This window comes from Culicoides brevitarsis, chromosome 3 (genome assembly GCF_036172545.1).
Source record: "Culicoides brevitarsis isolate CSIRO-B50_1 chromosome 3, AGI_CSIRO_Cbre_v1, whole genome shotgun sequence".
NCBI classification, from domain to species: domain Eukaryota; kingdom Metazoa; phylum Arthropoda; class Insecta; order Diptera; family Ceratopogonidae; genus Culicoides; species Culicoides brevitarsis.
The window spans coordinates 31,292,619-31,320,405 of NC_087087.1; the positions used below are offsets into that span (position 1 = coordinate 31,292,619).

Here is a 27,787-nt window from a genome sequence, read left to right on the forward strand (position 1 = left end):
CCTTGAACGACAGACAGACCCTTAAATCCCCATAAAATCCCATTTTGCTTCATTAAACGTCAAATACGTGACGAAAAGTCACCCATCGACCCTGAGAACCGTTAAAAATAAACAAATATCAATCGATTCCCCTACGCCCAACGCTGAAACCTCACACAGCAATTACTTGTTGTTTGTTTATTTACATGTTTTAATAATAATCAAAAGCTGCTTCACTAAGCTGGCTCAAATGATTTTTTCCACTTAATTAAACGCTTGTTTAACCTTTTCAGTTCTCTTTCGCTCCCCAGTGTGCGTTTCGGTGTATTTTCTCGTAGAAAACCCACGTTTTTTTTTGCCTTTTTTCTATTGTTGTTCCGATGATGATGACACGCATCTACCTTTCGTACATTAAATACGAAATTTCACTCAATTATGTTTATAAATATTGATTTTCGTTCTGCGGCAATGACTGGAAAAATATAAATAGACTGTTCCTGGTGTGCACAAAGTTCGTTGTTGCTTCAACTCAACAGTAAATTTCTCGTGAATTTTATTTATTATATTAAATTTCCTCTTTATTTATAAATAATTGTGAGATAATCTTACGCGCGGTGTACGGAGAATTTTATTGATTGTCGCTTTCAACAAGCACTTTTGCATTCAGGCACACGCGTTCAGGCAAAAGAAACGTAAATAATATTTTTTTCATGCCGTGTCAAAGGAAAATCTAGGAGCGAAATTAATATGTTTACTATTATATTAAAACATTTATTTTCTAATTTGTTATCATCAAACGCGCACGTTATAAAAATAACTCTGGCTGGAAATTTGCTCGAGGCAAGAATGAACAACAAAAGTGGTTTTTGTAAAAAGTTTCTTGAATTTTTATATTTTTAAAAATAATTTTTTTTGCTCCTTTTAAATAAATAATGCAGATTTTTTTATTTGAAAAAAATATTAACAATTTTTTTGTTTTGATAAAATTAAATAAATTTTAATTTATTTTAAATCTTAATTTTAATTTAAATCAAAATATTTTTAATAGTTAAGTTAAATTAAATTAAATAATTTTATTTGAATTTTTTTAAAGATTTTTTGTTAATTTAAAAACAAAATATTTTATTTTACTTTTCATCGATTAATTTTTTTAATTAAAAAATAATTAAATTTTATTTAATTTTAAATTTTATTATTTTTTAATATTTATTTAATTTTATTTATTTTTTTTAATATTTTATTTTTTCAGAACAAAAATTATTTTTTTTTAATTTTAAAGTTAATTAAATTATTTGAAATAATAAAAATATTTTTTTTAGAAATTTGAAAAAAAATAAATTAAATTTATTAAAAAAATAATTAATTATTTATTTTTTTTAAAACATTAAAAAAAAACAAAAAATAATTTAATTTATTTAAATTTAAAAATTTTATTCGTAATTTTTAAAAAAATTTTTATTTATTTTTTATTTTTTTTTAATTTTTGAGAGAGTTATTTATAAACAAAATTATTATTTTTAGAAATTTGAAAATAAAAAAATTTTAAAATAAAAAAAATAATTTAAATTTTTTAAAAAATTTTTTTTTTTTGTAATTAATTTTTAACTTGGAAAAAAATATTTTTTTTTGAAATTTAAATTTTAATTAAAACAACCATAAAAAATAAAAATTATAATAAAAAAAATTTTAATTAAAAAAATTAATTTTTATAATAATTAATTTAATTTTAATTAAAATATTTAAAAAAAATAAATTTTATTTTTTTTTTTAATTTTTTGATATCAAATAAACAGACAGACATCAAAACGTTAACATTAACATTCTAATTTCAATTTCGAAAAGCAATAATAATAAAAAAAAGCCAAAAAATAAAAGACAACGTACCATACTGTTCTGCTGGCACGAAGCACTCGACCGACAACGCACATCTGCACAAAGTAAAAAAAAATTATTTTCCGAACGCAAATTTGCGAGTTACTTGAATGGAAGACGATAAAGATATTAAAAAGGAATTTTTTATTACAATTTTATTTTTTGCGTTCGCAGCAAATCTTAATCATTTTCCCTTGTCTATCTACATGCCGCTGCGGTTTCTACATCGATATATTGTCAAACGAAAAAAAAAATGAAGCACCTGATGTCTTTCGTGTCGCTGTCGAATTCAAATCCGCGCGAGATGGCTTTACGATAAATGCCAAGTAAATGTTGAATTATTATCATAACAACGATTTCACGGTCATCCACGTGCCTCGAAAGCGACAGCGACGACGTTACGTAATGTGACTTATGATTATTATCGTGACTGCGACATTAAAATCTCGCAGAGTAGTTGGCTCCTTGAGAGGTGTTGTGATAACAAAGTGACAAAACATTAGGCGAAATTCCGTTGTTTTTTGGCGCACGCAACGCAAACCATTTTGATTTATGATGGCGGAACACACGAAAAAGCGTTTGAGTTGAAAAGCTCCTCGCATTTTCCGTAATGGCTCTCACGGGAATTTTTGGTGAACAAATATGACGAGCTTCAAAGTAAATAAACAACATTTTTTATATGGACGACAGATGTTGGTTGAGGAAAAAGTTTTTATTTGATAATTTTCAATTTATTCGTCTTTACTGTGAATTCCTGTTCGTTGTGAAAAATTTTGGTGTCTCACATTTTTTTTTTAATTTTTTAAGTTATATAAAATGTGCATCGGGATAAAAATTTCAAATGTTAACTGGGCTAAAATTTATTAAATGTGCCTTGGGAAAAAAATAAAAAAAATATTTAAATGAAAAAAAAAATAAAATGTGACATGGGATAAAAATTCAAAATGTCCATTAGGGTAAAATTTTTAAATGTGCTTTGGGAAAAAAATAAAAAAAAAAATTATTTAAATGAAAAAAAAAATTAAATGTGACATGGGATAAAAATTCAAAATGTCCATTAGGGTAAAATTTTAAAATGTGCTTTGGGAAAAAAATTTAAAAAAAATATTTAAATGAAAAAAAAAATGTGACATGGGATAAAAATTCAAAATGTCCATTAGGGCAAAATTTTTAAATGTGCTTTGGGAAAAAAATAAAAAAATTATTTAAATGAAAAAAAAAATTAAATGTGACATGGGATAAAAATTCAAAATGTGCATTAGGGTAAAATTTTTAAATGTGCTTTGGGAAAAAAATAAAAAAAATTATTTAAATGAAAAAAAAAATTAAATGTGACATGGGATAAAAATTCAAAATGTGCATTAGGGTAAAATTTTTAAATGTGCTTTGGGAAAAAAAAAAAAAAAAATAAAAAAAAAATTTAAATGAAAAAAAAAATTAATGTGACATGGGATTCAAAATGATTGCATTGGGGCAAAATTTTAAAAAATAAAAAAATGTGAACTGGGTCATTTCACGTGCTTTTATTTTAATTTTTTTAACTGGGCTATTTAAATAATTTTTAATATTAATTAATATTGAATTTTTTTAGCTATAAAAAATCGAAAAATTCACAAATAATAATTTTCATCCATAAAACATAAAATTTTCACAGCAAAATAAATTCTCAAAATACCATGAGAGATATGCCATGCAAATATTTACCGAACAAAAATAAATAAATAATAAATTTGAAGACTTTAAAGAGAAATTTCGGGTGAACTTTGTGCCTCTTACTATTCGAGTGAATGCCATTTTCTTAACTAAAAACTTTATCTGTCTAAACATTCATTTATTATGATTTTGTGTTAAACAAGCAAAAAGTTTGTTTTTCTGTTGATAAATGTGTCTGCCATCAAAAATCGACTACATGCACTTGATTTAACAAATTAAACAGAAAAAAAGTTTTTATTTAATATCTTTTAAAGAATTCAAGTTCATTAAAGTTTAAAGTTTTCGTGTCTTTGTGGCAGTCACGTGATATGATTACTACTGTATTTTTTTCTTTGATAAATGATTTTTTTGTGATATGAAAAAAAAATTCGATATGGGACCATCTAACAAAATTATTTGAATATTTTGGGATTTGGGATGCCATTTTTTGTATTTTATGGATCAATTTCGACAATAGCGAGGTTTAATATTCGACACATGGTGTTTCATCTGAGATTTATAGCCTTGAAAAAAATTCAAAAATAAGATTTTTCTCGAAATTTCGATGAAAAACTTGAAAATTTAACACTAAGCTAAATTTAAGTGAAAAAATCTTTTTTATTCACTTGGAAATCTTTCGAGGGAATCCAACTCATTTGACACATTAATCACGTCTATCCAGCATTTCATACATTATATCATTAAATTATGTCACCATTACTCACAAACTTTCACAAAGATTCATCTTTCTTTACGCTTTTACGCCGCGCCGATGAGAAAAGATAAAGAGGAACCTTTTCACGGAAATTAGTTTTCATCAGTCAACAAACATGATATACGCCGAAATATGATACAACGACGACGCAGATGAGATGAGAGGTTCGCAAGATGTCACGTGACTGTGGTTTATGGCGATTATTTAACGTCTGGACTCTAAACTGAGATGATGATGAGTCGGCATAATATTCCGTTTTACAAGAAACGAAAAGCGTCCCCAATTTTTTTTTTGTCTTTTTACTTTTTTTTTTGGCAAGGAAAAAGCCATCAAATAAGTGCTTAAAAAGTGCTTTTTCAGATTTAGTTCAAGTACGTCGTATTATCATAATGAACTAACTTCTCATCCCCTTGAATGTTTTGTCTCTTTCTCTGGCAATAAAAAAGTGCACGAGATAATAAGAGAGGATAATTGTGGTTTCATTTCGTTCCACTTTCATTTATCTAATCTCGCTTTGTTTTTGTTTCTCGTTACTCTAAGCCCCCTTTCTCATCCCCATGTCCCCATTTTCTCTCTCAAGCCATAAACCACAAAATGAATCTGATGATCAAACAATTTAATCTCCGTAAATAAATTGATTAAATTAAATGATTTAGGATTTTTAATTAATTTTCTATTATTTTTTTGACAACTTACTTGAACTCCTTATGAAACTAACTTGCAAAAAAAAAACATTAAGCAGATGAAGGAGAAACTTTGCCACAAAAAAAAAGATTGTGAGAAAAGAAAACACGAAATAAAAGTTGTCTTAATGTTTTTTTAATACCAGGCAACATTAAAAGGTCGACCAAAAAAAGTGATTTCTGTGGCGCGTCGTGAAAAAGCAGGAAAACAACGCAGCAAACTTTTCAATTATAATTCACAGAAAATTATCTTTCGTGTCTCATTTAACATGAAATGAAGATAATTTTTAAATTTATTGCAAAAACACTCGGTATATGCAATCTACGGGCTAGCTTTTCTTTGTCCTGATGGCTTGAATGTGGATTAATTTTGGTTCGTTTGGATATTGAATGCTTGGTTTGAATTAATTGGAATAAGGCTAATTATTTTTTTTTTTGCTTGGTTTGGATTGATTAGAATATGATTTTAGTTTGATTTTTTAAAATTTATTCCTTAGAGGTTTCAATTTTTTTTCAAAATTTAATTTTTCTTTTCAAATAATTTTTAAAAACATTTCTTTTTTTAAAAAAATTTAAATTTCATATTTAAATTATTTTTTTTTTTTAATTTTATTTTATTTTATTTTTCAGTCATTTATTAATTGCAGGAAAAATTCAACAAATTTCATTAATTTTTAAAATTTCAGAAAAAAAATAATGGCTCAACGCTTTAAGTAATTAGGAAATTTTTTTTTTCAAAAACCTTCATTTTAATCATTTGCATTAAAAGTTTTAATTTGCAATGAATTAAAATTAATTAAATTAATTAATTAATTTAAATTAAAATTTTATTAAAATAAAAAAAAAATAAAAATATTGTTTTTAATTAATTTATTAATTTAACATTTAATTAAAAAATTCTTTTTAATTTTTTTATTATTTTTTTTAAATTTATTTTATTTTTTTTTTAATTATGTGCATTAAAAGTTTTAATTTAAAATGAATTAAAATTAATTAAATTAATTAATTAATTAAATTAAATTAATTAATTAATTAAAATATAAAATTTAATTAAAATAAAAATAAATTTAATTAATAATTTATTTTAAAATTTAATTTAAAAAATTATTTTTAATTTTTTTTTATTTTTTTAAATTAATTTTTAATTAATAAAAATTACAATTTACATAAAATTTAATTTTTTCCATGTATAAAATTTTTTCTGTTAAAAAAAATGTTTCTTTAAAATTAAAAATTTTCTTTAATTTAAAAAATTAAATTTCTTTTTTTTCATTTTTGAAACTAATTAGAAGTGAAATTTTACTTACCTGCAAATTTTTAATTTTAATTCTGTTAAAAAAAATATTTTTAGCAAAATTTCTTTCAACAAAGTCTAAATTTCATCTCTTTTTAAGCCACAAAGTCCTGCTACAGAGATAAATGATACCTTCATTAGTGAAATTTCTCGTTTTTCTTCGAGAACAAACAAGAATAAACGATGAATAAGACGAATCTGACTATTCAAATGTGGAACAAACAGATGCAGCGATTTATTTAGAATTCTTCGCAGATTACTCTAATAATCTTTATTTATATTTGCCGCTGCAATTGAAAACGATCTTGGCGTTTCTTTCGATTTCATCGCATTTATTACTTCTATCATCTTTCCAATTTCGCTTAAATTGCATTTTAATATTTATTTTATTGTAATTTCATCTCGCTATTGCTCTCCGGTTTGTGTAGTTGCCGCTGCTGCTGACGAGAGCTCTTGAGCAGATTTGATTTGAAGAAAAAAAAATATTTTCTCTCTCTTCTTATGCTTTTCTAATAATAATGCCATCATATTATAACAATCATCATCATCATCATCATCGTGAAGCTTTTCCAACAATTTATTTTTCCATCAACGAAAATGCAAAATTAATTTTCCGTAAATTACAGTTTTTAGCAAAATACAGTAATTAAAATTTAGCGATGATTTTATTTAATAAGCACAAAACAAATTACTATTGTGAATCATTTTTGTTGTTTATGTTTATTTTTTTGTTTTTGTTGGAAGAAAATTTTCCATTGTTTGTGTGGAATTTGCTGAAATTTTGCCCTAAATGATGTCCTCAGTGCCTGCAATAAAAGAAAAATATGAAATAAATGAAAATTTTGCCAAACAATAAAAGTTTATCAGGCTTCGTCAACTCATGATGAGTTTCAACGTGATTGATAGAAACGAGTTTTTGCGATTTTTTGGCAATTTTTTATCAAAAAAAAAATAAATAATATATTTTTATAATTTTCTTAATAAATCTAATTAAAATTTAATATAAAAAAAAAATTATTAAAATTTAAAAAATTCAAATAAAATTTGAAATAAAAAAAAATAAAATTTAAATAAATAAAATTTAATTAAAATTAAAAAAAATTTAATTAATTAATAAAATTTAATTAAAATAAATTAAAATAAAATTTTAAATAAATTTTAATTAAAAAAAATAGTTTAAATTTTTAATAAAAATTTAAAAAAATTAAATAAAAAAAATCGAATAAAATTTTAAATTAAAAAATTTTAATTAAAAAAAAATAAAAAATAAAATTAAATTTTAAAAAAAAAAATTAAATAAATAAAATTTTAATTTAAAAAAAAAAATAATTTAAATTTTTAATTTTAAAATAAAAAAAAATTATATAAAATTTTAAATAAAAGAACTATGAATTTGGTAAAAATTAAAAAAATTTAAAAAAAAAAAATAAATAATAATTTTTCATAAAAAAATTTAATAAATTATTATTTTTTAAATTTTTTAATTTTATTTTATTTAAATTTAATTAATTAAAACTTTTAATTTAATATTTGAAAAAAAATCAAAAATTAAATTAATATAAAAAAAATTTAATTTAATGAAAATTTTAAATTAAATATTTCAAAAAAATAAAAAAAAAAAATAATTAATTATTAAAAATAAAAATTCTGAGAATTGACATCTCCGTCACAAACTCAGTACCGACTCAGTACAGTTAAAATAATTGTGGCTCAACAGTAATAATATCAACTGGAGAATTTTCTTTTATACTTTGTCCGCTAGAGATACAAAAAAAAACGAAGTATGCAATAAAAGCAAGAAGAAGTAAAAAAAGAAACGCAAAACTTTTCGCACTACTTTAATTTACGCTGCTACTTTTTTGTGTGTGCTTGCAGCAGCGCTGATGATACTGTGGGAGGGGATGGTTTGTTATATTTTTCTGTGCGCTTCGTAAATTATAATCAAGCGACGACGACGACGAAGTGATAAAGTAAGTAGAGGAATGAAGAGGGAAAAAAAGATAAAAAGTCTTTTCTTGAACAAACACAAGAAAAAATCTCTTTCACTTTTTTATCATAATTTATTTGCTCTTGCTATCGCACGAAAGACTACGACAACAAGTGCTCTTTGGCCCCAAATTATAATTTGTGGTTGGCACTAATAAATATCAGTTTTTCCTTCTGTATTTTATTATTTGTTCGAATTCCACTTTTTCCTCATATTTTTTTTTTGTCATTGAAAGTTGGATCATTCCATTAAAGCAAATCCTAAATCCGACTCCGGCAGAGAAAAAAAAATCGTAAAAACAATAAGTTATCAAATTATAAAATGGAAAATCTGGCACTATTTAAAAAACTTTTGCATAACAAAGTACGAACATGCAAATAAATGAGACACGGTATTCAACTGGAAATTGCAGCAAAATTGAATCAGTAAAATACTAATTTGCAAGTTTTTCAATTTAACCAAAAGTTTTATCCTCTCTACGTTATTTAAATGGAAAATCGTAACATGCAAAGTTGTAATTTTTAATATGATGTAATAAAAGGATGTAATTCCGTCTTGTTTGGCGACACTTTTGCTGCCTGTTATTTAGAACTGAAGTAATAAACATTTGTTCAAAAAAAAAAGTTTAAATTGAAATCGAATGTTGAGCTAAAATAATGTTGAATGAAGTTAAATAAAACTCGAATTTTTTTTTTTTTTTTTTGTAAAAAAGTTTAGTTAAGCAAAAAAAAGGAAGTCTATTGGGATAGAAAACCCTTGTCAAGTTTTACTAATTTTCCCAGATAACTCAGAGAGATGCAAATTTAAAGCTTGGTTTGGATTAACAGGAAATCAGTTAAATTCGTGGTAAGGAAAATTGATAGCTTGAAGAGAAAATGTCAGTTACACAAATTTTGTGTTTTATCTAAGTCTAAGGGAAATTATTTCAAAGCAATAATGTCAAAATTATTCAAATAAAAGTCAAAACTTCACTCGAATTACAAACAAAAAAAAATAAATATATATTTTTTAATTTTTTAATAAATTTAAAATAAATTATAATTTAAAAAAAATAGTTTAAATTTTTAATAAAAATTTAAAAAAATTAAACAAAAAAAAAAACGAATAAAAAAACAAAAAAATTCATGAAGTTAAATAAAAAAAATTAATTAAAATTTTAAATAATAAATTAAAATAAAATTTGAAATAAATAAAATAAAAATAAAATTTTAAATAAATTTTAATTAAAAAAAATAGTTTAAATATTTAATAAAAATTTAAAAAAATTAAATTAAAAATAATCGAATAAAACTTTAAATAAAAAAATTAATCAAAGCTTTTAATAAAAAAATAAAATAAAATTTTAAATTAAAAAAATTCAAATATGAAGTTAAACAAAAAAAAATAATCAATTAATTAATAAAAATTAAATAATTAAAATAAATTATTGATTTTTTAAATTTTATTTTAATTTAATTTTAATTAATTAAAATTTTTAATAAAAAAAATCAAATATAAATTTTCAATATGAAAAATTAATTAAAATTTTAAAAATAAAGGAAAATCATTTCAAAGCAATAATGTCAAAATTATACAAATAAAAGTCAAAACTTCACTCGAATTTAATTGAATTGATTTTCAAAATGAAAATTTTATACCTGAATTTTATGAATTTTGGTTAAAAATTGAATTTTCGTCCTATTTTTGTTTCAGGAAAAACCCGAAAAAAAATTATCGTTTTAACAACTTGGTCATAACCCTCAATTTTTAGCAAGTCATCCTTAAAAACTTGCTTCATTTATTACACTTTAATGAAAACAAATTAACTCTCTCTGTCTGTCTCATACTTTCCGCCTAATCTCTCAAACAATCTCTTTTAAATATTTTTGTACGTAGGAAGAAGAACTTCTTGCCTTTCATTATTATCTAAAAATTTTTGAACTAAACCACAAATTCTATTTAATTAGGTGTCATATAACAATTTATCATCTTTTTCCTCACTCAACATCCTTTCCCAAGTACGATGCGAAACTTTTTCCTCCAACATACGAGGAGTAAATCTGTCATAATAATAATTATTGTTATCAGTTATGTCATGTTTTGCTATATGTACTTAGAAAAAGATGCGCGACTCATTTTAATTAGTTCTTCACAACTTTGTTTGTTATCGAAGCTCGAGGATTAAATTGCGAATCTGTGTGTATTTGACATGACATATCGACACCATTTTACATGCGACACAACCTCGTTGGATGAATAGATGGATGGGTATGTCGTGTCATGCCATTATGTCAAATGAAATGGCTTCCTGTGACGCGAAAACAGATGAATTTTAACCCCGTTAAAAGGGTTAAGTTTTCCTCGTAACGGGGTAAATTCATCTGTTTTGGATCCACAAGTTGTTGATTAAAGCTTTTTGTCATATTAACAGGATTATGTCTGCGAAATTCGAGTGAATTCAGTAAAAGCTTTAAAAATACTCCTTTCGTATCAATGCATGCCTCATCAACGCAGACAAAAGAGATCCAAATCGGATTCGAATGGGACATGAAATGAAACGAAAAAGGGTCCTCTCTCATGAACTAACAACTCATGACAAATTTAATGCCTTTTGAATTGGAAACATTTGGCAAGATAATAACAATTCTATGAATAAATTTCGGGGGACATTGCCAGTTGCTGACTCAGCAACAAAGAGAAAAAAACAAACGTCAAAAATTGTAATTAAATTTTGTTGCTGCTATAAGAAAGTAACTTGGACCGGATCTCCAACAATTATAAGTCTTTAATGTCGGTAATATAATAACTTTTTCTAAAACAAGAACAAAGCACATCTGGGAATCAATTTCTTCTCCCACTTTACTTTCTTTTTGTCTCTAATGTGCGACATAAATACTGCGGCGGTATTTTGTGAAATTTGATCACGTTGATAATAAAACTGGAGAACATTAAATTGATCATCATAAAAGTTAATAAAAGTATATTTAATTCAATTTTTACCGTCACGTCACACGTGATTGCACGATTTCATCTTTTTTTTGCGTTGCTACGTTTTTCGATTTTCCATCAAATGCCATCATTAAAAATATTTTGCGGTTTTTCAAAAAAAAAAAAAAAAAGTCTTTGAATGTTTTCACGTTTTAACGCCCGTTTCATCAGGTATTTTCTTCGTCGAAAACATCAAAAGTTCAATTGTTTTTAGCTTACTTGTAAAAATAAAATAAAATAAGATAGAAAAGGTATAATTAAAGGCTTTGTAGCAAAAAATTGACTTGAGCGCTTTTTATGAGATTTTTTAAAAAGTCATTTAAAAAAGACTTTAATAATGTTTAAATGGAGAAAAATGTTTAATTAAGTCAATATTTAGTGATATTTAAGCTTTGCATTGAACTATTTTAGGCTAATTAAAAAATATACTCTTAATAATGTTCAAGTTAAATTGCAAAGGAATGAAAATAAGATAACGTGACATTGGTCCATTCAGTAAAAAAAATGTTTTTGGCATGCTAATTTAAGTTGTGTTAAAATGTTGATGTAAGGGTCCTTAAATGATTTTGCTTCAAAGTTAAACTTCAAGTCGACTTATAAACTTAAGCTTTTTCTTGTATAGTTTTAAATTGGCTTTAAAATCCATTTGATGATGAAGTCTGCGGCTCTAATATACTTTTGTAAATCTCTTGATTCTAAACTTCAATATTTGGGAAGATCCTTCCTCGTCAAACATTATATGGTATTAAATTAAATTCTTTCTATGAGTAATATGTCAATATTGTCATGGATCATGGTTTTCGTTAGAAGTCTTGGTTCAGAATCTAGTTTTAGCTCTTCATCTATATATTCTTCAGTAGATTCTCTAATTTGCACAATCTGTATCTTATCGTTCAATAGGAATTCTCTTCTTTTTGTCCAGTTTGCGAATTATAAGAAAATCTTTTGAATGTATAGAAAGGATTGTATTGAAGTTTAATAAACTATACTCCAGCTATTCTGAAATGTTTTAAAGATTGATCCAATTATAATTATCCAAATAAAATTTATCTTAATACTTACCTAATTTCTGGTTTTAATTGTTTCCAGCCGTTTTCCATAATATTAAACAGACAGACTGCCTATAAAATGCACTTTTCTTTCCGATAATCGCTCGAAAAAACTTTGACATTTTTTCAATTTTAAAACTTTTTACTCCTTTTGTTGTCGTTTCGACTTTTTTCCATCCTAAACTGTATTTAAATTGACGTACGTGATGCGTTCAGTTGCTCATCGACAACGACCAGCAGCAGCAACAACACATCTTTGTTCGCCCACTAAAAAAAGAAACAAAAAAAGGGAGATAAAACATTTTCTTATAAAAATTTTCTGTGTGTTGTTGATGAGATGTCGAAGGTAGGAAGAGAAGACATAAAAAGAGAAGAGTTTCTTTTTTCTGTTCGAAAGTGGCTTCGGAAGCTATTTATATGATGATGTAAAGAATGAAGAACAATGAAGGAAGCGATAAAGGCAATGAGTAAAGACGACTTTTTTTTGTTTTATGTTCGAACAGCTGCCGTCCTGTCTGTTGTGTGGCAAAAGGTGACTCGCACGAACATTTTAAAGGAAAAACTTTTTTCTTACCTTACAATTTTCCCTTACATTTGTTACCAATTTCTCCATTCATGCGTTATCACTTGTTTTAAAGACACGAAAAAAAAAACGATTGATTTTTTTTCGAGCTTGTGACAAATTGTTCTGTGAGTATAACGATGCTTTTCCGTTCAAACCGCCAAAAATTGATTATATCCTTCCGAGAATTGTGTTGTACTTTGGCTTAATTTTGATGATTAATACAAATGGCTTTCATGTGAAAATGAAAAATGTCTAGCGGAAAAGGTATCTTTGGCGAGCCTTATCAATAAATCTTTTTTTTTTGTTGTTGTCTTGCGTGTGGCTCGGATTTCATTGAACTGCAATGTAATTACCTGGAGGACAAAAATAGACATTTGATGTAGGTGCGTGATTTATTTGGGGTTAGAATGCGGTTATAAATTCGCCATACCACAAGAGGCAGCTAGCCAAGAAGGCAAGAAGCCACAACGTTGCACGTTCGCTCTCATTACGTAAAGTAAATTTTCTAAATTAAGTGCACTTTTCTCGTAGTACAAAAAAGGGAAAGGTAAATATTATGCTTCTACCTTTGTGAAAAAGGCAAGAGATGAAGATGATTTTCTTTGTGCCGATCTCGTTAGATATCAGAACTATATTCACATTTGTAAAGTATTTTTATTGCAGAAAGGGGTTTCGATATCTCAGAAATTATTATTTTTAAAAGTTGGAAAATTTCACAAGAATTTAATTTTAATTCAATATTATGCGCATTCCTTATAAAAAGAGACTTGATTTAAAAGTTAAAACTTTTGCAAAAGTTTTTTTTACACTTCGAGTCTCTTTTCTTAAAGTTTCATTTTGTTTATCGGATAAAGAAAGTCTCCTTTTAAAATATTGAAAGAAATTCCAGCAATTTTCTTGTCTTTTCACAAATGACCTTGAAATGACCTTGTGTTGTTTCTTTATGTTTTCGAGCTTTTAAAGGTTTGATTAATTCCAAAATTTATCAAATAAACATAAATCTACTATAAAAACTTGTTTCTGGCAAAATTCTAATAAATTTTATCCCAAATCACAACTCGAAGTCTTCCTGAAAAAAAATAATGAACTATCAATAAACTTACCGCCTTCAGCTATTTTACGCCCACATTCCTTCAAATCATCTTTTCTCGTTTTCTGAGACCATTTTCTCCTAAATTTACTTTCCCTCTATTTCAAATCCTTTCATGTCATAAAAAATCCAACTTTATGTAACATTACTATTACAAAAGTACTGCACTGTTATATTAATTTTGCAAACAAAAAGCTAAAACTAATATTTATGAATTTTTTATCTCTTTTGCAGAGCTTTCGTACGGCTGTTATGTGTGTGTTGTCCTAGAAAAGTAAGACGGAAATATCAGCCAACTATGAGATCAAAAGCATCGCAGGTAAGATTGATATTTGCTTTCATTCAACTCTGTAATATTTTTTCTGCTCTACCTTTTTGTCTACCTTCCGTTTTTATTCCCACATATTTTGTGAAAAAAAAGCGAAAAAATTCTTCTCCAATAAAAATAATCGCATGAGTATTTTCCTCTCTGTGTTTGACAAAAAAAAAAGTTTGAATCCTTATCATAGAATGAGGCGCCCCCGCCCTCCTTATGACTTCTTTCCAATTTTATTTCACGTTTGTGAGTCGTTTTACAGTCGTTTAGTGCACCATCACAGCACATATGTGAGCAAATTTTCATGCAAAATTGCACACGAGTTAAAGTGCATTTAAAATTCATTTCTCTCTGATCACCGGAGAATGCAGTAGTAGCTGCTGCAGCAGCAAAAAAAAATGTGCAAGGGCATGTTTACAGAAAAAACGAAGAAAAAAATTTGTAACGACAACGTGGCTGTTATTCTACCCACTCGATTAATAAATTTTTATCTTTTTTCTCGTTTTTTTTTGCACTTCCTTGCTCATTTCTTTTCAGTCGCGCTTTTTTTTCGTTTTATTTTTCGCTCAAACAAAAGCAAAGTGTAACAATGTATGCTCGACTCAATTGTTGCGAAAAAAAAAACTTTTTTTTACATTAAAAAACGGAATCGCAGTGAAATAGAAGAATCGGACCTGATTTGCATTTGGATGGGGGTATTAAAAAATTTTTATCTAAACGGGTTTGTTGAAATTACAAATATTTTAAATTAGCATAAAGTTTTTAGTGCGCTTTGTCGTCTCACCATTTGGATTGAAATCACGAAAAAAAAATTACCTGAGCGATTAAAAAATTTTTTAATGAACTTTTTGTGAAATATTAATAAAAACGGATTTAATGACCATCTGTGACTAAAGTGTCATACTAACAAAGTGATTGCTTTTCATAACGGATAAAAGTAGAAGGCAACACATGATGACAAATTTATTATTCAAGTCTTTCTTTGTCGTGACATCCATGAAACTTTCAAGTACACTTGTTCAATATTATTAAAGTTTTTCGCAAACATTCAGCATTTGTGGATGAAAATCGATAAATAAAATAGGATTGTCCGTTTCGACTGTCCTTTTGTCCGTCATGTATCATTGAGGAGTACAAAAGTGTGAATTTGAATTTTTCGACTTACTTTTAGAGTCAAGAATTTCTCGAAACAATTTAAAAGAGCATTTTTACAAGAAAAAGAAATTCAGACCTTTAGAATTCGGGTTATTTTTTTACTGAGGAGTACAAAAATGTGACTTTTATCATTTTGGCGCCATTTTTCCATTAAATGCAGTTAAATTGTTCATTTCACGACTTCTTGTGCAAACATTTTTTGTTTACAAACGAAATTCATACACAAATATGTGTCGGTCCTTGCGATGCGAAAAAAAAAATTAAATTTACGGAAACGTATTTTCCGCATGATGGCAACTCGCACATACCCTTTTAAAATGCAATTAAAAGCATGTGTCACATTAAATCAAAAATTGTGCAATTTATGTTTGCTTACAAAGTCCGTCGTCGTGTCTTTTGTGACAACAATTTTTTCCCTGAAATTGCGAAACATTCCTTGACAGCTCTGGCATGATGCATCTCATTAAAAGGGCGCAAGAAGTTGATCACAAAACAAAAGTTCAAAGGACTTTTCTCACACATGCATTTATTCATGAAACTAGACGTTTGAAAAAAAAAACAAAAAAATTACCATAAAAAAGTTTTGCTGGCATTATTCTCTTTGCAATGATGATTAACGGCAAATAAATTGTACGTTATGTGACATATGAGAGAAACTGGCGAAAAGGCGTAATGCGTAACTCAGTTAGATGGTACTCTGTGGATTTTTTTTTTTTTTGCAAAAATATTAATTTTTCACACACATACAAACACAAACACACTTGACATGAAGCCACACACACATAAACCATGGTAATTAAAAGCAAATAAAAAAGTATAATTTTTCATTTGGTGTGGTGAACTAATGTGACGTTGACACTATCATTTAAAAGTATAATATTTAATTAGAATAATTTTTGCACAAGTTTTTTCCTGCTTTTTTATAATTTTTTTAAGCTTCAGATGCGATGGAGTTATTTTAATGGAATGACGGTTGCATTAATTTGAGATTAAACCGCTTAACGAAGCAGTTTTTGTGATCTTTGGCAACCCTGTCATATTTGAAATTGAAGAATTTCGCTTCATGAGTGAGAATTAAGGCTTTTAATTTTTAAGATCTTATTATTAAAAGCCCATTATTTATTGAGGACAATTAAAATTAAATTTTACCAGTCCGGGCTGCCAAATTATTCAATTCAATAGAACTTTGGCAACCCTGTAACTTCAAAATTAAAGATTTTTGTCAATTTAAGGAGTTTTTAATAATTTTTAAAAATATTATTCGAAAAATATCAATGAATTAAAGCTTCAAAAGAGAAAATTTTGATATTCAGTGTTGCCAAATTTTTTATTTTTGTATTCAATTAAATTTTTTGTCATTTCAAAGTCAAATATTTTTGTTAGTTTACGGTTTTTTTATGAACAGGATGAAATATAACAATCAAGAAAAGGCATAATTTTGAAATTCAGGGTTGCCAAAATTTTTTCTTATTTAACATTTTTTTTGGCAACCCAAAAAAAATCTCAAACTATGTTTATAAATAATAATTTTAATCTTTTAAAAATTCTAAATTAAAATTTCATGTACAGGGTTGCCAAAAATGCTCCCAAATTTAAGTAAAAAAATTATTCAAAAATTTTGGCAACCCTTTTACGAAATGAAGCTTCACAAATATAAATTAAAAGCTTTAAACATTAAAACTGTCAAAAGCTGTTAAATTTAATTTAACATCCAGGGTTGCCAATTTTTGCTCTAAACTTTTAATGGTTTTTAAAATAACATCTAACATAGCTCATACCCAAATTTTATGACCATTCATCCTAATGACCCAAATAAAACTTTTTTGAAACAATGATATATGATGACCTTCCCAAACAATTACCAATATGGAACACCAATTTATGTTTAAAAAAAAACTTTGAATGAACCAGGAAACGAAACGAGCCACAAAACTTTAGTATCTTGCCAGTCTTTAAATAATAAAAATAAAAAAAGGAAAACGCAAAATAATCATTACGATCAACATTGAAAAATAAAATATATAAAAATACACAGAAAAAAAATGAATAAACAAAGAATAAAAATACAACAGGATAGAGATAAATATTTGCCTATTTTTCAGTGTATTTGCTATATACCAATGGTTTCCAATTTATTATTACATGCTCATAAAAAATATTTTGTGTTCTAAAAAGAAACGAAAAGCAGTAAAAAAAAACGGAGATAAAAGCTCTCCAGTGTATTGTGTTCAAGATTCAAATCTATACAAAATTTTTCAAAGCAGAAACATGAAAAAAAATTGAAATGAACAAGGGAAGGAAGGACATATTTATTCGGTATGTCCTTTTAAATATTTAATATTTTCATATTCAAACCAAATAAACAAATTGAAAATAAAACGTTTTTTCTTTCCTGCATTCATTCGTTCGGAACTACTACTAGATGTCCAGATACAGATCAAACCACTTCTATGAATGTGCCTGATATTTATCTGGACAAAAGCCAAACAGCCTGCGGGAGCCATTTGTTATATTTTGAACACAGCACGAAAAGAGACATCGAGCTATAAAGGCACGAACGAATAAAAGGAAAAAAACTTTAATATTGACAAAAATTTTGTTAGCCAAGGTTATTATTATTTTGTCAAAAAAAAAAAAAAACAGAAGTCAGAGTCAATTCTAAGTTTAAAGAAAGTTTCTGAGAAATGTTGATTGAAATATTGTACTTTCTGTGCAGGTATCAAGCCGGAAACTCTCCATAATGCTAATAAGCAAAGCTTATGAAAAAATATAAGAATAGAAAATTTTTTATCTTGAGAAAAGCGGATGAGCTTTAAATGCAATTTTATGTTAAAGTAAATAGATTACCTGGAAAGCTATTATTGATAAAAATTTCCTTCTGAGTTTTTGCATAAAGGCTAAGCACGTTGAACGGATTTTCTTTGAAATTTTCTCAGAATAGTTTTCAGTCGGGACAGGACAATAAAGATGTGACGAGATACAACTGAATTGTTATTTTTTCAAGATAATTTAATTCTTAGAATTAGACGAGGTTTGAATCGATCGGATAGAAAAATAAGCATCATGGCGAAGACTAAACAAATAAAGATGCAATTTATCAAATAAAATACAAAAAACTATTAAACAAGTTTGAAAAGCATTCGTTAAAACTAATAACAAGGAAAAAAATTATTTAAAATTTTCTAGAAACTGCTTGAAGCGAAATATATTGAATTCATGCAAAGTTTAAATTGGCATTTTAACATGAGGACAATTTTGAATCTTTGGATGAAAGACAAGTCGTAAATTAAAGAGATTGGTTTATTTCTAAAATAAATATTCAAAAGATTTAAATAATGGACCTTTAAGAGTGAACAATATTACCTGACGATTTTTTTTTTAAGAAAATTGCCCTATGAACAATTTGATTTAGATTTTTACGCTAAACGTCACAAAAATTAAGAAAAACCTCACTCTGAAAGAATATAAGCGAACGAAGAAACATGTAATTTTATAATTATTTTTTTTGTTTTAGAATTTTTATACGAACTGCTTTAATTTTTGAGTCTGTATTGTTACTATCGGACTTTCTGTTCTTCAGTTTATCAATTTCATACTTCTCAAATAATTCAAAAATTTAAACTGACAAATATAAAATTTAATCTTTTTTCGAGAATTTTTTAATTCTATTTAATTAAATTAATTCCTTTTGTGATTAAAAATAAGTTATTTTGATATAAAAATGAATAAATCAATGTAATTTTATTCTTCTAGGTAAAATTTAAGAAAGAGAATCATTTGTGACTTTGAGAATCATCAATTAAAACATTAATTTTTGTTATCAGGCCATCTTGGATCCAGTGTGGCATCCATATCATCCCCCATTTTGTTTTGTCCAAAGAGCTTAAGAGAATGAATTTAAGAGCTGCTAAATTCTCAAGCTTTTAAAGATCCCTTTGGAAAAAAAGCTATTGGAATCTTTGAAATATTTGTTTCAGAATCAAATGTCTTTATTTTACGCCTTGTCTCTTCATCCAAAGATTCGAAATTGTCCTCATGTTCTTAAAGTTTGTCAAGATGCTTCAGAGCCTTTTGGATCCCAAACATATCTCAACGTTCTTCGCTCTTTCAAAATCTCATAATTTACCGAGAACGGAAGGCATTTTAAAACTGCTAAACTCATTGTCGTATTCGATTTTCAATCCATCCTATTGAAACATTGATTGACTGAACTGAAATTCTTCCATGAATTTCGTTATTGTTCGATTCAGAAAATCTCTTAGCAGCGCCTGATTGACTTACATGTTCAATTCCCGTAACTGACTGAACAAATTATACCTGGAAATGAATTGATTCGTATTTGTATAACTATTTTGTTGTTATAGCAAATCACACGTGAATGTTCTGGGAACTTTTTTATTTAACATTTCTAAATAATTTTGTCTATCTCTTGGTTGTGAGTTCAAAAATTAAAAATTTTTACCTTTTAAAAGACTTGACTTTAAAGGTAAAGCTCATCAACTTCCAAATCTCATAAGATAGTAGAATTTAAATTAACGATAAATAAACATTTGTCGACTCGACACGCACACTCGATCATAATTCATCATGTCGCCCCAACTTTATACATACCATGTAAGATAAAAGCAAATTTTGCGTTTATTCTACTTGCACATGGAGCATCGAGGAGAATGTTTACTAAATTAACACGTGTAAACTAGCAATTCAATTAATTTTCAAAATTTACATGCACCGTTTATCAAGCAAATCTTTATCACAGTCACTTTAACAACTTGTTATTATAATTATTTTCATTATACCTCGTCGTGTTTTTATGCGTCGTCTCACTACAAACAACGACGTTCCATGAATAGCAAAATATTCGCTCGGTGTCATGTATGAGCATATTTTGAAGAAGGCAAAGGCATTGACGAAGCCTAATTATCATCGTGCCAAGTTTATTTATTCACAGAAATATAATTGTATCTTTAATTGAAAACTATTCCGGTGCTTCCGTGTAACCTACTTTTCGAATCTATGGCCTCTGGCATCAGGTAAACTCTCATCATTTATTTATGTTTACTCTTCTTCTTCGATTTTATCTCTGCCTTAGTCCGGGATGATGATGATGTAAGACAAAAGGTGATAAGAAAATGTTGCGGTTTCTTGCTAAGGGAAAAGTTAAACGTTTCTGAGATCATCTTCACGTTCGACCAAACTAAGTAAACTAAATAGAAAAGTAATCAATTATGTGGTTTGTGGAATAAATCGAAAATTCATCGGGTCAAGTGTGATAGAAGTAGAAGTAGAAGAAGAAGAAGAAGTTGAACGATTAGAGCAACGATGTGCGGAAAATGAATTTGTAAATAATATCATATGGATCGAAAAAGTGTTAAATTAACCCCTTTTAAGGGAGTTTGTTAACCCTTTAAGAAATTTTTTCAATAAAGGGTTAACAAATTTTTTAAGGGGTTAATTTAATACTTTTTTCGAAATTTTCCTTTATTACGAGTTTTAAAAAATAAAACTCAGGTCAAAGGAAAATTTTTTTTCAGTTTCAATTTTTTGGCAGTTTTGAGTTAAAAAATGATTAAAAATGATAAATTAGAGCCCTCTGACAAATTTTTATCCATTTGGAGCAAGATTTGACAAAAATTGCTTTGACACAGTTTTTGACACAGTTTTTTTCTTGATTTAGTTTTCAAAACAAAACTATGTCAAAGGAAAAAAATTTTTTCAGTTTCAATTTTTTAGCAGTTTTGAGTTAAAAAATGATTAAAAATGATAAATTAGAGCCCTCTGACAAATTTTTATCCATTTGGAGCAAGATTTGACAAAAATTGCTTTGACATAGTTTTTGACTCAGTTTTTGATTTAGTTTTTTTCTTGATTTAGTTTTCAAAACAAAACTATGTCAAAGAAAAAATTTTTTTCAGTTTCAATTTTTTGGCAGTTTTGAGTTAAAAAATGATAAATTAGAGCCCTCTGACAAATTTTTATCCATTTGGAGCAAAATTTGACAAAATTGGCTTTGACACAGTTTTTTTCTTGATTTAGTTTTCAAAACAAAACTATGTCAAAGGAAAAAAATTTTTTCAGTTTCAATTTTTTAGCAGTTTTGAGTTAAAAAATGATTAAAAATGATAAATTAGAGCCCTCTGACAAATTTTTATCCATTTGGAGCAAAATTTGACAAAAATGGCTTTGACACAGTTTTTGACACGGTTTTTGATTTGGTTTTTCTCTTGATTTAGTTTTCAAAACAAAACTATGTCAAAGGAAAAAAATTTTTTCAGTTTCAATTTTTTAGCAGTTTTGAGTTAAAAAATGATTAAAAATGATAAATTAGAGCCCTCTGACAAATTTTTATCCATTTGGAGCAAAATTTGACAAAAATGGCTTTGACACAGTTTTTGACACGGTTTTTGATTTGGTTTTTCTCTTGATTTAGTTTTCAAAACAAAACTATGTCAAAGGAAAAAATTTTTTTCAGTTTCAATTTTTTAGCAGTTTTGAGTTAAAAAATGATTAAAAATGATAAATTAGAGCCCTCTGACAAATTTTTATCCATTTGGAGCAAGATTTGACAAAAATTGCTTTGACACAGTTTTTGACATAGTTTTTGACACAGTTTTTTTCTTGATTTAGTTTTCAAAACAAAACTATGTCAAAGGAAAAAAATTTTTTCAGTTTCAATTTTTTAGCAGTTTTGAGTTAAAAAATGATTAAAAATGATAAATTAGAGCCCTCTGACAAATTTTTATCCATTTGGAGCAAAATTTGACAAAAATTGCTTTGACATAGTTTTTGACACAGTTTTTGATTTAGTTTTTTTCTTGATTTAGTTTTCAAAACAAAACTATGTCAAAGAAAAAATTTTTTTCAGTTTCAATTTTTTGGCAGTTTTGAGTTAAAAAATGATTAAAAATGATAAATTAGAGCCCTCTGACAAATTTTTATCCATTTGGAGCAAAATTTGACAAAATTGGCTTTGACACAGTTTTTGACATAGTTTTTGACACAGTTTTTTTCTTGATTTAGTTTTCAAAACAAAACTATGTCAAAGGAAAAAATTTTTTTCAGTTTCAATTTTTTAGCAGTTTTGAGTTAAAAAATGATTAAAAATGATAAATTAGAGCCCTCTGACAAATTTTTATCCATTTGGAGCAAAATTTGACAAAAATGGCTTTGACACAGTTTTTGACACAGTTTTTGATTTGGTTTTTTTCTTGATTTAGTTTTCAAAACAAAACTATGTCAAAGGAAAAAATTTTTTTCAGTTTCAATTTTTTAGCAGTTTTGAGTTAAAAAATGATTAAAAATGATAAATTAGAGCCCTCTGACAAATTTTTATCCATTTGGAGCAAAATTTGACAAAAATGGCTTTGACACAGTTTTTGACACGGTTTTTGATTTGGTTTTTCTCTTGATTTAGTTTTGAAAAAAAAACTATGTCAAAGAAAACATTTTTTTATCAGTTTCAAAGGAGTTTTTTCAACCTTTTAATAAACCAGTTTCGATCAAATAAATTTTCTTAAAGGTTTAACGAAACTCGTTTAAAGAATAAAATAACTCCTTTTGGGCTTAAATTAACCTCTTAAATGATTTTAGTTAACCCCTTCAGATTTCTTAAAGTCCTTTAAGGGGTTAAGTATTTACTTAAGGAACTAAACCAAAAACCTTAAGAGGTTCATTTAACTCCTTGTGAACTATTCAAGGAATTAAATAAACCTCTCAAGATACCTTCGAATCAATCCGTGGCGAAGTTTTCGAAAAATGCTGTTCAGGTAAAAAACAAAAAAAAACCAGGCGCCTCCATTGAATATTATCAATACAATCACATATTATTAGTACAGCTAATAAAAATCGCTCGGCATGATGAAAGCTTTCAAGCATAATCTTAATCCGTCTTTTATGCGTTCATATCCTCCAACTAACATCGAGTTATCGAACGAACGAACGACGGAAAAATTGGCGAATACATAATCTTGATATTGCTTTCATGATTGTATTATGGATTCATCGATATTCTACAAACACACGAACGCAGTTGTCGATACAAGAAATTTTGTCGTAAAACTCATGAATGAAACCCGAGCCAATGTATGAGAAGGAGTATCAAATGATGATGGTCTAACCAATACAACCCGAAGTAATGTAATACAATCTATACAATAAATCATCATTGCTGGTATTTCTCAAACGTTGGCTACTGTTCGTTTTTTTTCTTCTTCTCTACTTTTTTTTTCTTCTTTCGTACATATTGTTAATATTATTGGTATCGCAGTCGTATAAACTTAATCTAGATTTTATTATTATCATGGATTTAGAGACTCTCAACAATCATTGAGTCACACTCGTTCGCCTTGTACACTCCGCAGGAATGTTGATGAGAAATATTTTACAACATTCACAAAAAAAAAGAATACAAGAAAAAAAAATCCAACAATAACAGACACGAAAAAAATGTATAGAGATGTGCAGATATTTTCTGTTATTGAATACACAATGGGGAATAAAGTCGAACACAATCAATACTTACGCTAGGTACATGGAGATATTTTTCGTTGGCAGGGCTGCAGTCAAGTATGCTGCATTTTTATTATATTCATTGTTGAACAATTTTTTGTTGTTTATGAAACTCGTCTTCTTAGGGCTTCCAGAAGTGTAGAAATTCGGTAAAAAAAAATTCAAGATAACCCTTGTGAAAAGAAAAACTTCAGACATGAAAATATTTCTTTTCAGAAGATGTTTATCTTACATCACATATTGTCAACGAGCAAGAAAAAAAAGTGAAATGAAATAAAAGAATTGCCAGAACGTATCATTTTCTAGTATCTTTCGCTTCAAATGTTTGATCAGGGATGGAATTTGTTGAATTTACTTGATAATTTATATTTTCAGCTATCTGAAAAGATTTAAAAAAATCGAAAAAAAAATTGTAAAAAATTTTTGGACCATATTTTTTTTAAATTTTTTTCTGAATTTCAATTTTTTTTTTTTTGTTTTATAAAACTATTGAAATTTAAAAAAAAAATATTAAAAATTAAATTTTAAAAAAATATTAAAGATAATTTATTTTAATTTAATTTATGAATTGAATAAAATAATTAATTAATTAAAAAATTATTTAATTAATTTAATTAAATTTATTTAATTATTTTATTTAATTATTTAATTAATTTAATTAAAAATAAAAAAAAATTAAACTAATTAATATAAATTTTTCATGCCGCAAGATGCATACAATAAAATTTTATTCAAAAAAATAAAATTCGTAATTGAGCTTAACAATTATCAAATTTTATTTTTGATCTATATTTTAAGTTGACAATTAAAAAGATGAGAAAAATCTAAAGAAAATATAAATTTAAGAAAAAAAAAATTTCTTAAAGTTAAATAATTTTTTTTTAAATTTAAATAAAAATTAGAAAAAATACAAAAAAAATAAAAATTTAAATAATTTTATATAAAAAATTTCTTTTTTTAAGTTAAATAATTTTTTTAAAGTTTTGACAACTTAAATAAAAATTTTTGAAAATATTTTTAAAAAATAAAAATTATATTTTTGAAAAATTAAAAAAAAAATAATTTTTAAAATTTATTCAAAATTTTTATTGAAAAAAAAATTTTATATTTTTGAAAAATTAAAAACATTAATTTTTATTTATTTATTATTATTTTTTTTTTTTTGAACTAAATCTAAAATTAATTTAATTTTATTAAAATTAATTATCAAATTGATTAAAATTATTTTTTTTTAAATTCTGAATATTTTTTTTTATAGAATCAGAAGCTTATTTTTTTTTAAATTAAAAAAAAATTTATTCCGAAAAAAAATATAAAAAATGAACATACCATTGACGATCCATCCCTGCGTTCCATCGGAGCAATAAATTTCCACATTTTACGATACTTTGCTACATTTTTGACAAATATTTGTGAGCAACTGAAAAAAAAGCCGAGACGTGAACGAATAAAATTTTATTTTTTAAATGGCACACAAAAGTAACAAAAAAAAATTCAGTCACCGCAAAAAATGCCTTTTAGTCTCTCTGTGTTTGCAAAATTTCACAAAATTATTTATTTAGTACAAACTGCTGATTTACACCTTGCTCTCGGTTATTTGTTTGCCATGTCGTGCAATTTCTCCTCTTCCTCCTTCAGTTCAATTCCCGAACCGGGTGCAATCAAACGAAACATATGTGCAATTTATTTTTCTCGTTTGTTTGGCAAATTTTATCCATCTAAGCAAAGAGAGGCAGAGAGAGAAAAGTGACACAAGTGCATAAAATATTATTGTTTCGAGTTAAAGTTGCTCCTTTTGCTCCAGTGAAACTCCCGTGTTTATGACAGAAATATGTCTCTTTGCTTTCGGCAAAAAAAAAGGAGTGCAAAAAACTGGTGAATTATTCATTAGAGCGGAGTGGATTAGAAACTTTTTAAAAAGGCAAAGCTATAGCTAATGGAAGTCTGAAAGATGAATGATGTCGAGTTCCTCCCACGTTACCGTCATTAGTCTATTTCGTCTTGGCAAAGTCGATATATGAGCAGCGACGCAATGCGAACAAGGTCAATGAAACAAAAGGAAAAAACACGAAACAACAATGTAAAATGGATCTGACATTTAATCATCTTTCTCGCTTTGTCGTGCCTGCTCCTCCTCCTCCTCCTCCCGGCTCCGCTGCCATATGAGCGGCGTACATATTAATTAATTCATAGCAACAAATATTTTCGTGTCACAAGTTGTTGATGTTGATGATGATGATGATGATGATAATGAAAAGAAGAAGCAACAAAACAATTTTTCTCTCATTATTTTCTACACAAGTTGTCAGAAAAGTTTCCCTTCTTTTGTTCAGTTCAAACAAAGTTCACAAAATCATCTCTTTCTCTCTTGTAATGAATAATTAGCACAAAACCACCTTCTGCTTCCCTTTTTCTTCGTATTTTTCTCTGTTTATGTCCTGTACTTGTGTTCCTGTCAAACCCAAAGTTTCCGTGTTTTTTTTTCTTGTTCACATGTTCACTCATTCACCTAAAAAACACACAAACACGCATGAGTTTTAATTTTCCAAAACTAAAAAAAAAATGAAAAAAATTAATTTTTATTAACGTGATTTTTTCAGAGATTTGCATCAAGACGATGTTATTCTACATGTTCTTTACATGGCATACAGCATGTTCGACACAACTCATGTGAACAAACATACATATAAATAAATATAGAAAAAAACAATACAATATTGACATTTTGACATATTATTTGACAAGAACTAGAATAAAAAAAAAACAACAAGAAGAAATAACAGCATGAGCTTAACGAGCTTTAGATAAACAAACAAGAGAAACTTTTAACGTAGTTGATTAAATAGCAAATAGCGTGTAATACAATCAATCAAAGTTAAAGAAAATTTATTTTAGATAAAAATATTTAAGGTAAGGGATATTCGATGTTTGCACTTTTCTCTTTGATGCACAAAGTTTTCGTTTTGATTGTAGTTTTTTTTCGACTTTCTATGACTTCTAAGGAATTTCTCTTTCAATGCATCCCTTTGTTCCTATTTTTCTGTCGTTTTTTAATTTTTTTTCAACTCTACAAAAAATAACAATAGTTCTAAAGTACATTCCAACAAAAAACTTTACATGGATTGACTTAAATTAAGAAATTTTTGAAAATGGATTTTTTTTTAAATTTTTTAATTGACTTTCTTAAAGCTAAAAATTAAATAATTTTTGTGAAAAATTTTCATGATTCGATGTTTTAAATATTTGATTTGAATCATGCAAATCTGAATGAAACTTACTTTTAAAAATTTTGAATTTTTCTTTAACTTTAGCTAAAGTCAAATTTAAGTCTAAAAAAGTTTATAATTTAAAATTAAGCTTATGAAAATATTTTGATTCAAATTAAAAAAAATATTTTAATTTAATTGGTTTTTGATAAAAACTTGACTTTAAGAATCAGTTTGAATAAGTTGAATCAGTTTTGACATTTTACCAAGTTTTGAGAAAAATAAAAAAAAATTGTTAAGTTTTAAAAATAATTCTTAAGTTTAGTTAATTAATTTGAATTAAGTCTAACTTAGTTAACTTAAATTAAAGCAAATAATTTCAACTTTTGACTTTAAAAAGTCTAACTTTGAAAGCTATTAGTTTTTGAAAGTTTTTCTAAAAAGCTCCATTAAGCTTAAAAAACTTCATCTTTTCTTTCACTCGAGATGTTTTAGGTTTTGAAAATAATTCGATGTTCAAAAAACGAATATTTATTTATTTATTTATTTCATCAAATTAAGATTACATCATTGTAGTTGGAGGAAAAAGCATTAAGCTTAAAAAACCTCATCTTTTCTTTCACATTTCAATTTTGTTGGTCGTGCGCCATTTAATCCGTTGCCATTGAATATATCACAGTCCTCCCTCAGGCCCAGTTGGAGTGTTTTA

General features: G+C 26.4%; 1 protein-coding gene across 1 annotated transcript in view; it reads left to right on the forward strand.

Annotated features, from left to right (window-relative positions):
- LOC134835506 (dopamine receptor 2) overlaps nucleotides 1-26,562 on the forward strand; it is a 30,873-nt gene extending 4,311 nt beyond the window's left edge. The window contains exons 3-4 of the mRNA XM_063850385.1: nucleotides 14,128-14,212; nucleotides 26,473-26,562. Of these exons, the coding sequence (XP_063706455.1) occupies nucleotides 14,128-14,212; nucleotides 26,473-26,562 (175 nt within the window). The remainder of the gene's footprint in view (nucleotides 1-14,127; nucleotides 14,213-26,472) is intronic.
- Nucleotides 26,563-27,787: the final 1,225 nt, after the last annotated feature.